The 17,035-nt window shown below is 46.7% G+C and overlaps 1 protein-coding gene across 1 annotated transcript in view; it reads left to right on the top strand.

Moving 5' to 3' along the window:
* The window catches only part of lama1 (laminin, alpha 1), a 439,104-nt gene that overhangs the window by 303,439 nt on the left and 118,630 nt on the right, over positions 1-17,035 (top strand). The window contains exons 31-34 of the mRNA XM_070895870.1: positions 878-964; positions 1,356-1,549; positions 3,356-3,498; positions 8,995-9,093. Of these exons, the coding sequence (XP_070751971.1) occupies positions 878-964; positions 1,356-1,549; positions 3,356-3,498; positions 8,995-9,093 (523 nt within the window). The remainder of the gene's footprint in view (positions 1-877; positions 965-1,355; positions 1,550-3,355; positions 3,499-8,994; positions 9,094-17,035) is intronic.

Genomic DNA, 17,035 nt, shown 5'->3' with positions numbered 1-17,035 from the left:
TTTTATAACGAAAAGGATGTTGAGGTGGTTGTACCTCTTTTCTAAATTTAATGGGGGTCATTTTGCTGTTGGAGTATACTGTAAAATGGGGGCCATGGAATTGATCGCCCATTATGCGCCCCGCCTGATTGACTTTAATGAAGAGAAAAAGCGGGCGGGCTGTATAACTGGCAGCTAAATTGATATCGTCCATTTTACACCATTGGCCATAGGTAAAATTACCCCAATGTTTTCATGCTCCGAGTGCAGAGATAATCATGCTGTACAAAGGAAGTAAACAACTGCCCTTGTAGTTGAGTATCAGCCATGGCTCAATGGGTACCAATCTCGCCTTGTGAAGGTTGTGGATTCAAGTTCCACTCGAGGGACTTGAGCACATAAATCTAGGCTAACACTCCAGTGCAGTGCTTTGGAGGTACAGTCTTACGGATGAGATGTTGAACCGGGGGCCCGTCTGCTCTCTCAGATGGATGTAAAAGATCCCATGGCACGATTTCGAAGAAGAGCAGGGGAGTTATCCCCGGTGTCCTGGGCCAATATTTATCCCTCAAGCAACACTCCAAAATTACTTCATTGGATTTAAGCACTTTGAGACATCCAGCGGTCGTAAAAGGCGCTATATAAATCCAAGTCTTTCTGTCTTTCTTGTAAATATACCATAAATAAATACAGAATAATGTGCTTTCAATATGAGTTGGTGCAATTGTGGACTATAAATAGGTCCACATTTCCAAATTTAATTTACAAGCAAGCTGCTTTATTTGCAGTTTTTGTCTGAATAGTTCACCAAGGGTTCCTGGCTCCTGTAAATATGTGAGGTTGTGACTGATCAATGGTTTTATCTCAGCGTCCATTTCTTTACCTTTTCTGTCACCAGCTTTAGCCCTACATGTGTATCCGAAGGTGTGAATGATTTTCGCTGTAACTCCTGCCTGCCTGGCTATGAAGGACAGTACTGTGAAAGGTTGGTTTCATTAGTACACAGCACGCCATCATTGCTGCTGCTTTCCCACACGTTTTGGAGGCCTGTACCATCTTTGGGTGGCAGGTTTATCTGTTCTATAAACCAGCATTAATCTGAATACAATATTAAGATGAAAATGTCCTGCATTAATAAGTGTATGCCATCTAGCGGTATAATTTAATGGACAAATCTGAACCTACCAAGAACAATTACTTTTTTTATGGTGTTGGTGTAAAATGTAAATTTTGCAGAGGAAGAGTTTGTAGGTTTTTGTTAAATAAATTCACTCTTTTTATCATGCGTGTCATTCTGCTCAAGAGTTTTGTAAACCGAACAATACTTGAAAACATCGATTGACTCTTTTCTATTCCTTCCCACTTTGTGTCTCTAGATGTGCTCCCGGTTACTATGGTAACCCACGTGTATCGGACGGTAGATGCCAGCGGTGTGAATGCAACCCAAGTGGCTCCGTCCACAGTAACTGTGATTCTCTCATGGGCCATTGCATTTGCAAATCAGGTGTAACCGGTCGTCTCTGCGATCAATGTGAACCCAAACACGTACTGGTAGAAAGCGAATGCATATGTATGTACAGCTATATCTTTTTAAAATTTCTATTCTTTGTATAAATTCGCTTTGCAAAACCTTAGAAGGGATACCATACAAATGAAGCCTTGCATTGGCCTTATTCTCAATCACTACTAAACTCTGTGGGGTGTTTTTTTAAACAAAATTTGATCACGGGCCTTTTTATAAAAATTAATATAACCTAGTGTGGAATTTAGCCATTCAGACTGAAAAGGCCACAGTGCTGCAATGGTTCATAATCACATAAGGAATAGGAGCAGGAGTAGGCCATATGATCTCTCGAACCTGCTCCGCCATTCAATAAGATCATGGCTAATCATCGACCTCAACTCCACTTTTCTGCCCGATCTCCATATCAGCCATGCAATCTCAACCATGGAAGCAGCAGAGGTGCTACAGATGGCCGTACAGATGGGCTACCATCAACCTCGCCCATCCACAACATGCAATCTCCTGGGAGAAGCAGAAAAATAAATGCCAAACCTTAGCCCAAAATGCTGGGCTACTTCTCTTTGATCCTCAAAGACCATCATTAATCAGAGCCAGATCTTCAACTGTCTTCTATAAATGGAGCCTTTCTTGACTCTCGGGAACCTGTCTAGTTTTGAGTATGTTTTGGTAATCTCTTCCAGAGGGCACTGACTCTTTGAAAAGAAATATGTTCGGCATCGATCCAAACTCTCTGTTTGTTGATATGTTATACTGATGTCCCTTAGTTCTTCTATCCCTATCTAGTTCAATTAACCAAACAAAAGAAAACATTTTGCAGGGCTAAGGAGAAAGAGTGGGGGAGTGGATTACATAGGATATATGGCACAGGAACAGGCCATTCGGTCCAACTAGTCCATGTCGGCATTTATACTCCACTCGAGCCTCCTCCCGTCTTTCCTCATCTAACCATTTCTCCAGCCAGGTCCAACACCACCTCCAGTGTGCCAGCGCAGCCTTCGGTCACCTGAGGAAGAGAGTGTTTGAAGACCAGGACCTCAATTCTGTCACCAAGCTTATGGTCTACAGGGCAGTAGTGATACCCGCCCTCCTATACGGCTCAGAGACAGTGGACGACATACAGCAGACACCACCTCAAAGCGCTGGAGAAGTACCACCAGCACTGCCTCCGCAAGATCCTGAAAATCCACTGGGAGGATAGACGCACCAATGTCAGGGTTCTTGCTCAGGCCAACATCCCCAGCATTGAAGCACTGATCACACTCGACCAGCTCCGTTGAGCGGACCACATCGTCTGCATGCCCGGCATGAGACTCCCTAAGCAAGCGCTCTACTCGGAGCTCCGACACAACAAGCAAGCCCCGGGTGGACCGAGGAAATGTTTCAAGGACACCCTCAAAGCCTCCTTGATAAAGTACAACATCCCCACCGGCACCTGGGAGTCCCTGGCCCAAGATCGCCCAAAGTGGAGGAAGAGCATCCGGGAGGGCGCTGTGCACCTCGAGTTTCGTCGCCGAGAGCATGCGGAAATCAAGCGCAGACAGCGGAAGGAGCGTGCGGCAAACCAGACTCTCCACCCACCCTTTCCTTCAACCACTGTCTGTCCCACCTGTGGCAGAGACTGTAATTCCCGCATTGGACTGTTCACTCACCTGAGAGCTCACTTTTAGACTGGAAGCAAGTCTTCCTCGATTTCGAGGGACTGCCTATGATGATGATGATGATGATTTCTCCAGCATTTTTATGATCAGGCGACAAAGCCATCACAGAAGTAGGTGATAGCTGTAACAGATTTTTGAATTTTAACAAATCTTTGTTTTTGGTCTTCAACGTTTGCCACTTTTTTCCCCCCAGCTTGTGATGATGACTGCACAGGACTCCTGCTGTCTGACCTCGACAACCTGGAAGCCATTTTGGTGACATTTAACCTGACAGGGTTTGATCCAGCTCCCTATAATCTTTTTACCGCATTAGAAAACAGTACAAAGCAATACAAGGTGAGATATTTAAACACGCTGTTGTCGGTGCCTTGCATTCAGTTTGGATGAGATCCACTGTCGACACATTTAACACAGATCAAAATGCACGACAGAGTAATAAAGTTGGGGTTTCTGCCCGTCAGTGTCATGTTCCAGTGCTTCCTAAGAGAGCAGACGGTTTTAATGCAGGTTTAAATAAATGGAGTTTATGGGAACCAGTTGGCAAGGCAAGATTTCTACCAATGTAAACACCGGAATGTATAACACATATAGAAAATCTGGGTAAAATATTGCAAAATATTGTAGTGCTGTCATTTCTTGTCACAAGGTATTGATACAGGTGATCAAGATATTGTCACAATACATGTATCCATCGCATTGCCACAACATAAAATGAAACATCTTATGGCCACAGTGAAAGACGCAGATTGATACTGCAGCATAGCATTTATATACCTTGCAGTGTAACCCTTAACCAGGAATGTATTAAAGGCTGTGACACAATTTCCAAGGTCGGATGTTTAATGTAAAAGATATTCTCTGTTTTTTACATAGATGTGAAGAGCTGTCCAATCTCATCCAAGGATGGTTTTTCCACTCCCTATTGAGCCCTGACTATATTTAAGGTTGGCTAGGGTGGACAGTACCTTAATAGACCACACAGAAATAAATATTTGAGGGCTCATGGGATTACATAGGATATACAAAACAGAAATAGGCCATTCATCCCAACCAGTCCATGCCGGCGTTTATGCTCCACTCGAGCCTCCTCCCGAGTCTTTCCTCATCTAAATCTATCAGTATAACCCTCTATTCCCTTCTCCCTCATATGCATGTCTAGCCTCCCCTTAAGTGCATCTGTACTATTCGCTTCAACCACTCCCTGTGGTAGCAAGTTCCACATTCTCACCACTCTCTGGATAAATCATTTTCTTCTGAATTCTGTATTGGATTTCTTGGTGACTATTTTATATTGATGGCCTCTAGTTAAGCTCTTCCCCATAAGTGGAAACATTCTCTCTGCATCCACTCTTATCAAACCTTTCAGAATTTTAAAGACCTCTATTAGGTCACCCCTCAGCCTTCTTTTTTCAAGAGGAAAGTGACCCAGCCTGTTCATCCTTTTACTGATATGTATAGCCTCGCATTTCTGGTATCAGCCCTGTAAATCTTCTCTGCACCATCTCCAGTGCCTCTGTATCCCTTTTATAATATGGCGACCAGAACTGTACACAGTACTCCAAGTGTGGTCTAACCAAAGTTCAATACAGGTTTGGCATAACTTCCCTACTTTTTAATTCTCTCTAGAAATAAACTCTAGTGCTTGGTTTGCTTTTTTTATGGCCTTGCTAACCAGTGTCACAACTTTTAGTGATTTGTGTATTTGTACTCCGAGATCCCGTTGTTCCTCTACCCCACCTAGACTCATTCCCTCCAAGTACTAAGTGACCTCCCTATTCTTCCTACCTCACATTTATCTGTGTTGAACATCATTTGCCAATTATATGCCCATTCTGCAAAGTTATTAATGTCCTCCTTTAATTGGTTGCAGTCCTCCTCAGTATTGACTATCCCCCCCCCAAATGGTATTATCCACAAATTTAGAAATTGTGTTTTTGATTCCAAAGTCTAAATCGTTAATATAAATTGTGAAGAACGGTGGTCCCAGCACTGATCCGTGTGAAACACAACCCACCTTCTGCCACTGTGAATAGCTGCCTTTTACCCCTACTCTCTGCTTTCTGTCTTGAAGCCAGCTAGCTATCCGTTCTGCTACTTGTCCCCTGACTCCGCATTCTCTGACCTTGTTCATCAGTCTATTATGGGGTACCTTATCGAAGGCCATTTGAAAAATCTAGTTAAATTACATCTACTGCATTACCATTGTTTAATCTCTCTTCAAAAAATTCAATGTTGGTCAAGCAAAACTTTCCCTTTTGAAATCCATGCTGACTATTTGTTATTATACTTTTAGTTTCTAGATGTTCTTCTATTTTCTCCTTTATTAGGGATTCCATTACATTTCCTGCCACCAATGTTAAGCTGACTGCTCTATAATTCCCTGGACATTTTCTAGCCCCCTTCTTAAATATAGGTATTACGTTAGCTATCCACCAGTCCTCTGGCACCACACCTTTTTCTAATGAATTATTAAATATGTGTCGTCAGGCCTCTGCTATCTCTTCCCATGAAACTAAAGCTAGCAACACAATTTAGATGTAGACACTGGTAATCATAGACCCCAAACTGTTTCTATGGGAATGCAATATAATTATAGCAGAATTCTTTGTTTGACACAATGCTAACAATGAAACTTGCAGGGCTTTACGTGTTTCTGGAGCTAATTTATATGTAAGAGCAACAACAAGATTGAAAGTTTCTGCTGTGCTTTTAACACAGAAGCACTTAAGATACTGCGATGACCAATTTAAGGCAGACAACACAACAACAACAACTTGTATTTATATAGTGCCTTTAATGTAGTGAGACGACTCCAGGCGCTTCACAGGAGTATTATGAGACAAAAAATTTGACACCGAGCCGCATAAGGAGAAATTAGCGCAGGTGACCAAAAGCTTGGTCAAAGAGGTAGGTTTTAAAGAGTGTCTTGAAGGAGGAAAGAGAGGCAGAGAGGTTTAGGCAGGGAATTCCAGAGCTTAAGGCCGAGGCAACAGAAGGCACAGGCACTAATGGTTAAGCGATTATAATCAGGGATGCTCAAGAGGGCAGAATTAGAGGAGCGCAGATATCTCCGGGGAGGAGGGGGGTGGTTATGGGGCTGGAGGAGATTACAGAGATAGGGAAGGAATTCATGGTAGATCCAGTAATAGACCCAATCTCCACATACAAAGTAAACTTTAATGACTAGATGCTGAATTAAATGCGTGGGCGTCTTTGCAAATTGTTTAATGTCTCTTGTAAAACATTGCTTAATGAGATTTGAAACTTATTGTTTTTTTTAATTAATATTTCAGTGACTAGTTTATCCATTGCAATTACTGTAAACCATGTTGTGTCAAACAAAAAAGCTTGCAGGATTACAAAAAATAGATAATTACTCTGGAAAACTTGCACTCACAATGCTATTGCAGAAGGGGCAGTAAATGCTATCGATAGATTGGACCATATGCGTCAGTCCATAAGGGTTTTTGTGTTAAATGAAGACAGATGTTCTCCGGGAATGACAAGAGGAGCAGCAATTTCCACTAGGAATAAATTTCTTAAATGCTGAAATCAGTTAATGTGGAACAGCTGGAGTCCTCGTGTTCTCGGATGTTGAATGCAAACAGCTTGAAGAGCTCTCAGCAAGAGATTTGCTAATGCAGATTCATCTTGTACCTCTATGTGCTTGAACTTTCAACTTTTTACTAGAATAATTGAACTCAACTTGACGTAACATTTACAATTACCAAGATTGTTTTTTGCAGCTGTGGGAATTCTCCTGCCAACACATGAGGAAAATGTAAAGTAGGCATTAAGTTTGTTTCACATTTCATTCAGTCCACCTAACTTGAAAATACTCAGGTGCTAGTGTTGTAATTCAAATGATTGGTAGCCAGTTAGGAGTTTATTATTGGAAAACAGTGTGGTCCATTCTTGAAACACTTGGTTATTTTTCAATGCTGCAATCCTATGGAATGAACCTTGCAGCAATCACGAAAGTCTATGCTCCTTCTTAATAAGAACATAAGAAATAGGAGCAGGGGTAGGCCATACGACCCCTCGAGCCTGCTCCGCCATTCAATAAGATCATGACTGATCTGTTCATGGACTCAGCTCCACTTCCCTGCCCGCTCCTCATAACCCTTTATTCCCTCATCGTTCAAAAATCTGTTTATCTCTGCCTTAAATATATTCAATGACCCAGCCTCCACAGCTCTCTGGAGCAGAGAATGCCACAGATTTACAACCCTCAGAGAAGAAATTTCTCCTCATCTCAGTTTTAAATGGGTGGCCCGTTATTCTGAGACTATGTCCCCTACTTTTAGTTTCCCCTATGAGTGGAAATATCTTCTCTGCATCCACCTTGTCGAGCCCCCTCATTATCTTATAAGTTTCAATAAGATGACCTCTCATTCTTCTGAACTCCAATGAGTATAGGCCCAACCTGCTCAACCTATCCTCATAAGTTAACCCCCTCATCTCCGGAATCAACCTGGTGAACCTTCTCTGAATAGCCTCCAATGCCAGTATATCCTTCCTTAAATACAGAGACCAAAACTGTACGCAGTTTTTTTATATACTGTCTCAATATAGCAAAATTGTTCCAAAATATATGGGTTAATGGCTGTCTGATAGTAGTACAGCACTTCAGCTGTGGCTCAGTGGTAGCAACCTCGTCTCTGAGTCAGAAGGTTGTGGGTTTAAGTCCCACTTTACGAACTTGAGCACAAACTTCTAGGGTGACACTACTGATGCAGAGCTGCATTATCAGAGGTGCCGCCTTTCGGATGAGATATTTAACTGAGGCCCCGTCTGCCCTCTCAGGTGGATGCAAAAGATCCTATGACGCCATTTTCGGGAAGAGCTGGGGAGTTATCCCTGGTGTCCTGGCCAATATTTATCCCTCAATCAACATCACTAAAACAGATATTTGTATCATTGCTGTTTGTGGGAGCTTGCTGTGCACAAATTGGCTGCCGCATTTCCTACATTACGACAGTGACTAAGCTTCAAAAATACTTAATTGGCTATGAAGCGCTTTCGGATGTCTTGAGGTCATAAAAGGTGCTATGTAAATCCATGTCTTTCTTTCATACCTGAACTTCAACAATGGAACTTACACCCATATTATCTAGCTCTAAGCAGTTGGAATGTGAGACCCAATGCTGTTCGTCAATCAGGTTTGATTCCCGTTCTGCATTGCAAATTTAACCTTGTGGAAATATAGTAATCAGATAAATGCTGCAATTTAATTGTTTTAAATCATAATAATGTTATTAATGTTACATTTCTGAAATCGAATTATTTTGTTTTTCGTTTTCCAATTTTCTGGCCTGCTTTCCTGAGTGCTACGATACATTTCTCTGCATGTCAGCAAGCATCTATTATTCCACCCAAGTATCCAACCATCATGCGTGAACCGAAACAGTGAACATTAGCAAGCTATTGAAGCGCAGGGGGTATCCCATCCGTGAGGTTAACATGCACATTTAGCAGCAGGGGTGACTGGATTGTGATCTGGAAGGAGAGCCCTGATTTTCCTGGGGACACCGGTTGTACAATTCCCAACCGCTGTCCTGGCTGAGATCGGCCAGCTCAGGGATCCAGGGAAATCATATGGAACTTAACTGTTATTTACAGCCGTTGTGTGGAACTAAACTGAAGGAAAAATCAAATTAAGATTGAGCAGCATATTTCGAAACTGGTTGTAAAGGATGTCTTGCATTTCTTTCTTTGTCTCTTGGGTTTGCATTACGCGCATTAGATAGTTACTAAAATAAATTATGGAAACTAAAATCCTATTTACTGACTCAATGGCTAAGATGGCTTTATTTATTGGTTTTCTCACAGATTGCTCTGTTGCCAGAATGGGACAAGAGTGCCCTCGTTGTGAAGGTGGAGGAACAGATGTTTGATTTGGCCTCGGGGATCAGTCGCTTACAGCAGAAGGTAAACCAAAAGCAAAATAAATCATTGTCTCGTTCTCAGTTAAAGTTGGCAGCATATGATTGAGCAAGTGATGTTTAGTCTCTATCCAAAGCTGGCAAAGTGCCAGGCAGTTTAGAGCAGGGCTTCTCAAACTGGGGTCCACGGACCCCTGGGAGTCCATCAGCTAAACCGCCTCCATCACAAGTTATACACGAAACATATTGAAATTAAAAGGTTTCTAATCTGAGACTGCTTCAATAACAATAAATTAAATATTAACATGAATAAAAACATCCCCCCCCACCCTCCGCCCCCGATAAGCACCGCCTCTCCCCGCACTGATTGGCTTGGAAAGCTCCAGACAGGAACAGAGATTCACCAGTTAGTGGTTTTTTGACCCGTCAATCATACGACACGTTAACATCTGGTTTGTGGAAAGGAATAGGTAGAACCATAGTTTAAACGCAGCCAGAGAGCGGGACACCAAGCGGGGCGCAGGGGAGTAAAGCACTCGGCAGCGGGAAGCCCGGAGGTCGGCGAGGAGCCGGAGGTCATAGAAACATAGAAAATAGGTGCAGGATTAGGTCATTCGGCCCTTCGAGCCTGCACCGCCATTCAATGAGTTCATGGCTGAACATGCAACTTCAGCACCCCATTCCTGCTTTCTCGCCATACCCCTTGATCCCCCGAGTAGTAAGGACTACATCTAACTCCTTTTTGAATATATTTAGTGAATTGGCCTCAACAACTTTCTGTGGTAGAGAATTCCACAGGTTCACCACTCTCTGGGTGAAGAAGTTTCTCCTCATCTCGGTCCTAAATGGCTTACCCCTTATCCTTAGACTGTGACCCCTGGTTCTGGGCTTCCCCAACATTGGGAACGTTCTTCCTGCATCTAACCTGTCTAAACCCGTCAGAATTTCAAGCGTTTCTCTCATTCTTCTGAAAGCCAGTGAATACAAGCCCAGTTGATCCAGTCTTTCTTGATATGTCAGTCCCGCCATCCCGGGAATCAGTCTGGTGAACCTTCGCTGCACTCCCTCAATAGCAAGAATGTCCTTCCTCAAGTTAGGAGACCAAAACTCTACACAATACTCCAGGTGTGGCCTCACCAAGGCCCTGTACAACTGTAGTAACACCTCCCTGCCCCTGTACTCAAATTCCCTCGCTATGAAGGCCAACATGCCATTTGCTTTCTTAACCGCCTGCTGTACCTGCATGCCAACCTTCAATGACTGATGTACCATGACACCCAGGTCTCGTTGCACCTCCTCTTTTCCTAATCTGTCACCATTCAGATAATAGTCTGTCTCTCTGTTTTTACCACCAAAGTGGATAACCTCACATTTATCCACATTATACTTCATCTGCCATGCATTTAGAAACATAGAAACATAGAAAATAGGTGCAGGAGTAGGCCATTCGGCCCTTCTAGCCTGCACCGCCATTCAATGAGTTCATGGCTGAACATTCAACTTCAGTACCCCATTCCTGCTTTCTCGCCATACCCCTTGATCCCCCTAGCAGTAAGGACCTCATCTAACTCCTTTTTGAATATATTTAGTGAATTGGCCTCAACAACTTTCTGTGGTAGAGAATTCCACAGGTTCACCACTCTCTGGGTGAAGAAGTTCCTCCGCATCTCGGTCCTAAATGGCTTACCCCTTATCCTTAGACTGTGACCCCTGGTTCTGGACTTCCCCAACATTGGGAACATTCTTCCTGCATCTAACCTGTCTAACCCCGTCAGAATTTTATATGTTTCTATGAGGTCCCCTCTCATTCTTCTGAACTCCAGTGAATACAAGCCCAGTTGATCCAGTCTTTCTTGATAGGTCAGTCCCGCCATCCCGGGAATCAGTCTGGTGAACCTTCGCTGCACTCCCTCAATAGCAAGAATGTCCTTCCTCAGGTTAGGAGACCAAAACTGTACACAATACTCCAGGTGTGGCCTCACCAATGCCCTGTACAACTGTAGCAACACCTCCCTGCCCCTGTACTCAAATCCCCTTGCTATGAAGGCCAACATGCCATTTGCTTTCTTAACCGCCTGCTGCACCTGCATGCCAACCTTCAATGACTGATGTACCATGACACCCAGGTCTCTTTGCACCTCCCCTTTTCCTAATCTGTCACCATTCAGATAATAGTCTGTCTCTCTGTTTTTACCACCAAAGTGGATAACCTCACATTTATCCACATTATACTTCATCTGCCATGCATTTGCCCACTCACCTAACCTATCCAAGTCGCTCTGCAGCCTCACAGCATCCTCCTCGCAGCTCACACTGCCACCCAACTTAGTGTCATCCGCAAATTTGGAGATACTACATTTAATCCCCTCATCTAAATCATTAATGTACAGTGTAAACAGCTGGGGCCCCAGCACAGAACCTTGCGGTACCCCACTAGTCACTGCCTGCCATTCTGAAAAGTACCCATTTACTCCTACTCTTTGCTTCCTGTCTGACAACCAGTTCTCAATCCATGTCAGTACACTACCCCCAATCCCATGTGCTCTAACTTTGCACATCAATCTCTTGTGTGGGACCTTGTCGAACGCCTTCTGAAAGTCCAAATATACCACATCAACTGGTTCTCCCTTATCCACTCTACTGGAAACATCCTCAAAAAATTCCAGAAGATTTGTCAAGCATGATTTCCCTTTCACAAATCCATGCTGACTTGGACCTATCATGTCACCTCTTTCCAAATGCACTGCTATGACATCCTTAATAATTGATTCCATCATTTTACCCACTCACCTAACCTATCCAAGTCACTCTGCAGCCTCATAGCATCCTCCTCGCAGCTTACACTGCCACCCAACTTAGTGTCATCCGCAAATTTGGAGATACTACATTTAATCCCCTCGTCTAAATCATTAATGTACAATGTAAACAGCTGGGGCCCCAGCACAGAACCTTGCGGTACCCCACTAGTCACCGCCTGCCATTCTGAAAAGTACCCATTTACTCCTATTCTTTGCTTCCTGTCTGCCAACCAGTTCTCAATCCACATCAGCACACTACCCCCAATCCCATGTGCTTTAACTTTGCACATTAATCTCTTGTGTGGGACCTTGTCGAAAGCCTTCTGAAAGTCCAAATACACCACATCAACTGGTTCTCCCTTGTCCACTCTACTGGAAACATCCTCAAAAAATTCCAGAAGATTTGTCAAGCATGATTTCCCTTTCACAAATCCATGCTGACTTGGACCTATCATGTCACCTCTTTCCAAATGCGCTGCTATGACATCCTTAATAATTGATTCCATCATTTTACCCATTACCGATGTCAGGCTGACCGGTCTATAATTCCCTGTTTTCTCTCTCCCTCCTTTCTTAAAAAGTGGGGTTACATTGGCTACCCTCCACTCCATAGGAACTGATCCAGAGTCTATGGAATGTTGGAAAATGACTGTCAATGCATCCGCTATTTCCAAGGCCACCTCCTTAAGTACTCTGGGATGCAGTCCATCAGGCCCTGGGGATTTATCGGCCTTCAATCCCATCAATTTCCCCAACACAATTTCCCGACTAATAAGGATTTCCCTCAGCCCCTCCTCCTTACTAGACCCTCTGACCCCTTTTATATCTGGAAGGTTGTTTGTGTCCTCCTTAGTGAATACCGAACTAAAGTACTTGTTCAATTGGTCTGCCATTTCTTTGCGCCCCGTTATGACTTCCCCTGATTCTGACTGCAGGGGACCTACGTTTGTCTTTACTAACCTTTTTCTCTTTACACATCTATAGAAGCTTTTGCAGTCCGTCTTAATGTTCCCTGCAAGCTTCCTCTCATACTCTATTTTCCCTGCCCTAATCAAACCCTTTGTCCTCCTCTGCTGAGTTCTAAATTTCTCCCAGTCCCCGGGTTCGCTGCTATTTCTGATCAATTTGTATGCCACTTCCTTGGCTGTAATACTATCCCTGATTTCCCTTGATAGCCACGGTTGAGCCACCTTCCCTTTTTTATTTTTACGCCAGACAGGGATGTACAATTGTTGTCGTTCATCCATGCGGTCTCTAAATGTCTGCCATTGCCCATCCACAGTCAGCCCCTTAAGTATCATTCGCCAATCTATCCTAGCCAATTCACACCTCATACCTTCAAAGTTACCCTTCTTTAAGTTCTGGACCATGGTCTCTGAATTAACTGTTTCATTCTCCATCCTAATGTAGAATTCCACCTTATTATGGTCACTCTTCCCCAAGGGGCCTCGCACAACGAGATTGCTAATTAATCCTCTCTTATTACACAACACCCAGTCTAAGATGGCCTCCCCCCTAGTTGGTTCCTTGACATATTGGTCTAGAAAACCATCCCTTATGCACTCCAGGAAATCCTCCTCCACCGTATTGCTTCCAGTTTGGTTAGCCCAATCTATATGCATATTAAAGTCACCCATGATAACTGCTGCACCTTTATTGCATGCACCCCTAATTTCCTGTTTGATGCCCTCCCCAACATCACTACTACTGTTTGGAGGTCTGTACACAACTCCCACTAACGTTTTTTGCCCTTTGGTGTTCTGCAGCTCTACCCATATAGATTCCACATCATCCAAGCTAATGTCCTTCCTAACTATTGTATTAATCTCCTCTTTAACCAGCAATGCTACTCCACCTCCTTTTCCTTTTATTCTATCCTTCCTGAATGTTGAATACCCATGGATGTTGAGTTCCCAGCCCTGATTATCCTGGAGCCACGTCTCCGTAATCCCAATCACATCATATCCGTTAACATCTATTTGCACAGTTAATTCATCCACCTTATTACGGATACTCCTTGCATTAAGACACAAAGCCTTCAGGCTTATTTTTTTTACACCCTTTGTCCTTTTAGAATTATGATGTAGTGTGGCCCTTTTTGTTTCTTGCCTTTGTTTACTCGGCCTTCCACTATTGCTTTTTACCTTTCTACCATCTGTTTCTGACTCCATATTACTTCGCCCTGTCTCGCTGTATAGGTTCCCATCCCCCTGCCATATTAGTTTAAACACTCCCGAACTGCATTAGCAAATGTTACCCCTAGGACATCAGTTCCAGTCCTGCCCAAGTGCAAACCGTCCCTTTTTGTATAGGTCCCTCTTCCCCCAGAACTGGTTCCAATGTCCCAGGAATTTGAATCCCTCCCTCTTGCACCACTGCTCAAGCCACGTATTTATTCTAACTATCCTGCTCCCTCTACTCTGATTAGCACGTGGCACTGGTAGCAATCCAGAGATTACTATCTTTGAGGTCTTACTTTTTAATTTAACTCCTAGCTCCCTAAATTCAGCTTGTTAGGACCTCTTCCCGCTTCTTCGGCGAGGAGTGGGAGGCCGGCGAGGAGCGGGAGGTCAGCGAGGAGCGGGAGGCCCGGAGGTCGACTAGGAGCGGGAGGTCAGCGAGGAGCGGGAGGTCAGCGAGGAGCGGGAGGCTCGGAGGTCAACCAGAAGCGGGAGGTCAGCGAGGAGCGGGAGGCTCGGAGGTCGCCGAGCAGCGGGAGGTCAGCGAGGAGCGGGAGGCTCGGTGGTCGACCAGGAGCGGGAGGTCGACCAGGAGCGGGAGGTCGGCGAGGAGCAGGAAGCCCGGAGGTCGACCAGGAGCGGGAGGTCGGCGAGGAGCGGGAGGCTCGGAGGTCGACCAGGAGCGGGAGGTCAGCGAGGAGCGGGAGGTCGGCGAGGAGCGGGAGGCTCGGAGGTCGACCAGGAGCGGGAGGTCGACCAGGAGCGGGAGGTCGGCGAGGAGCGGGAGGTCGGCGAGGAGCGGGAGGCTCGGAGGTCGACCAGGAGCGGGAGGTCAGCGAGGAGCAGGAGGCCCGGAGGTCGACCAGGAGCGGGAGGTCGACCAGGAGCGGGAGGTCGGCGAGGAGCAGGAGGCCCGGAGGTCGACCAGGAGCGGGAGGTCAGCGAGGAGCGGGAGGTCAGCGAGGAGCGGGAGGCTCGGAGGGTGACTAGGAGCGGGAGGTCGACCAGGAGCGGGAGGTCGACCAGGAGCGGGAGGTCGGCGAGGAGCGGGAGGCCCGGAGGTCGACCAGGAGCGGGAGGTCAGCGAGGAGCGGGAGGCTCGGAGGTCGACCAGGAGCGGGAGGTCAGCGAGGAGCGGGAGGTCAGCGAGGAGCGGGAGGTCGGCGAGGAGCGGGAGGCTCGGAGGTCGACCAGGAACGGGAGGTCAGCGAGGAGCGGGAGGTCGACCAGGAGCGGGAGGTCAGCGAGGAGCGGGAGACTCGGAGGTCGACTAGGAGCGGGAGGTCGACCGGGAGGCTCGGAGGTCGACCAGGAGCGGGAGGTCGACCAGGAGCGGGAGGTCGGCAAGGAGCGGGAGGCTCGGAGGTCGACCAGGAGCGGGAGGTCGACCAGGAGCGGGAGGTCGGCGAGGAGCGGGAGGTCGGCGAGGAGCGGGAGGCTCGGAGGTCGACCAGGAGCGGGAGGTCGACCAGGAGCGGGAGGTCGGCGAGGAGCGGGAGGCTCGGAGGTCGACCAGGAGCGGGATGTCAGCGAGGAGCGAGAGGTCGGCGAGGAGCGGGAGGCTCGGAGGTCGACTAGGAGCGGGAGGTCGACCAGGAGCGGGAGGCTCGGAGGTCAGCGAGGAGCGGGAGGTCGGCGAGGAGCGGGAGGCTCGGAGGTTGACCAGGAGCGGGAGGTCAGCGAGGAGCGAGAGGTCGGCGAGGAGCGGGAGGCTCGGAGGTCGACCAGGAGCGGGAGGTCGACCAGGAGCGGGAGGTCGACCAGGAGCGGGAGGTCGGCGAGGAGCGGGAGGCTCGGAGGTCGACCAGGAGCGGGAGGTCGACCAGGAGTGGGAGGCTCGGAGGTCGACCAGGAGCGGGAGGTCGACCAGGAGCGGGAGGTCGGCGAGGAGCGGGAGGCTCGGAGGTCGACCAGGAGCGGGAGGTCGACCAGGAGCGGGAGGTCGACCAGGAGCGGGAGGTCGACCAGGAGCGGGAGGTCAGCGAGCAATTGATTGAAAAGTATCTCTCTCTTTTTTTCTCTTTTTCTCTTTTATTTCTCTTTTCTCTTTTATAACAGATGTCTAATTAGAGGGATGGCAGGGCCGCTCAGTCCTGTGGAGTGCACATCCTGCGGCATGTGGGAAGTCCTGGCTCGATAGTTACTAGATAGTCCTGGCTTCGCACAGGCTAGACAACCTTGTGTGCAGGAGGTGTCTCTAGCTTCAACTACTCAAGCTCCGCGTTTCGGAGCTTAAGCAGCGGCTAAAGTCACTACAGTGCATCCGCGAAGCTGAGAGATACGTAGATAGCACGTTTCAGGAGGTGGTCACCCCGCAGCTCAAAAGCATGTAGGCAGAGAGTAAGTGGGTGACCACCAGATGGAGGAAGAATGCTTGGCAGGTAATGCAGGAGTTCCCCCCACCCCGAGTCCATCTCGCTATTTAACTGATATTCTCTTCTGAGCACCAGTGGGGGCGATGATGCCTCTGGGGAGTGCAGCCAGAGCCAATTCCAAGGTACGGGTGGCTCAGCTGCACGGCCAGGGGTGACAAAGAATAAAAGAGCTATAGTGGTAGGGTATTCAATAGTAAGGGGAATAGACAGGCATTTCTGCAGCTGTAGACGTGACTCCAGGATGGTATGGTGCCTCACAGGTGCCAGGGTCAAGGATGTCACAGAGCGGACGCAGGGCATTCTGGGGGGAGAGGGTAAACAGCTTGAGGTCGTGGTCCATATCGGGACCAATGACATTGGTAGAAAGCGAGATGAGGTCCTGCAGGCAGAATTTAGTGAGCTAGGAGAAAAATGTAAAGATAGGATCTCAACGGTAGTAATCTCCGGGTTACTACCGGTGCTACATGCTAATGAGTACAAGAATAGAAGGATAGAGAGAATGAATGCGTGGCTGGAGAGTTGGTGCAGGAGGGAGTACTTTAAATTCCTGAGGCATTGGGACCACTTCTGTGGTATATGGGACCTGTACAAACTGGACAGGTTGCACCTCAACAGCGATGGGACCAATATCCTCA

The sequence above is a fragment of the Pristiophorus japonicus genome, chromosome 1 (genome assembly GCF_044704955.1).
Source record: "Pristiophorus japonicus isolate sPriJap1 chromosome 1, sPriJap1.hap1, whole genome shotgun sequence".
NCBI classification, from domain to species: Eukaryota; Metazoa; Chordata; class Chondrichthyes; family Pristiophoridae; genus Pristiophorus; species Pristiophorus japonicus.
Note: the sequence above shows the minus strand (reverse complement) of the source record. Positions and strands in the feature narration are given on the sequence as shown.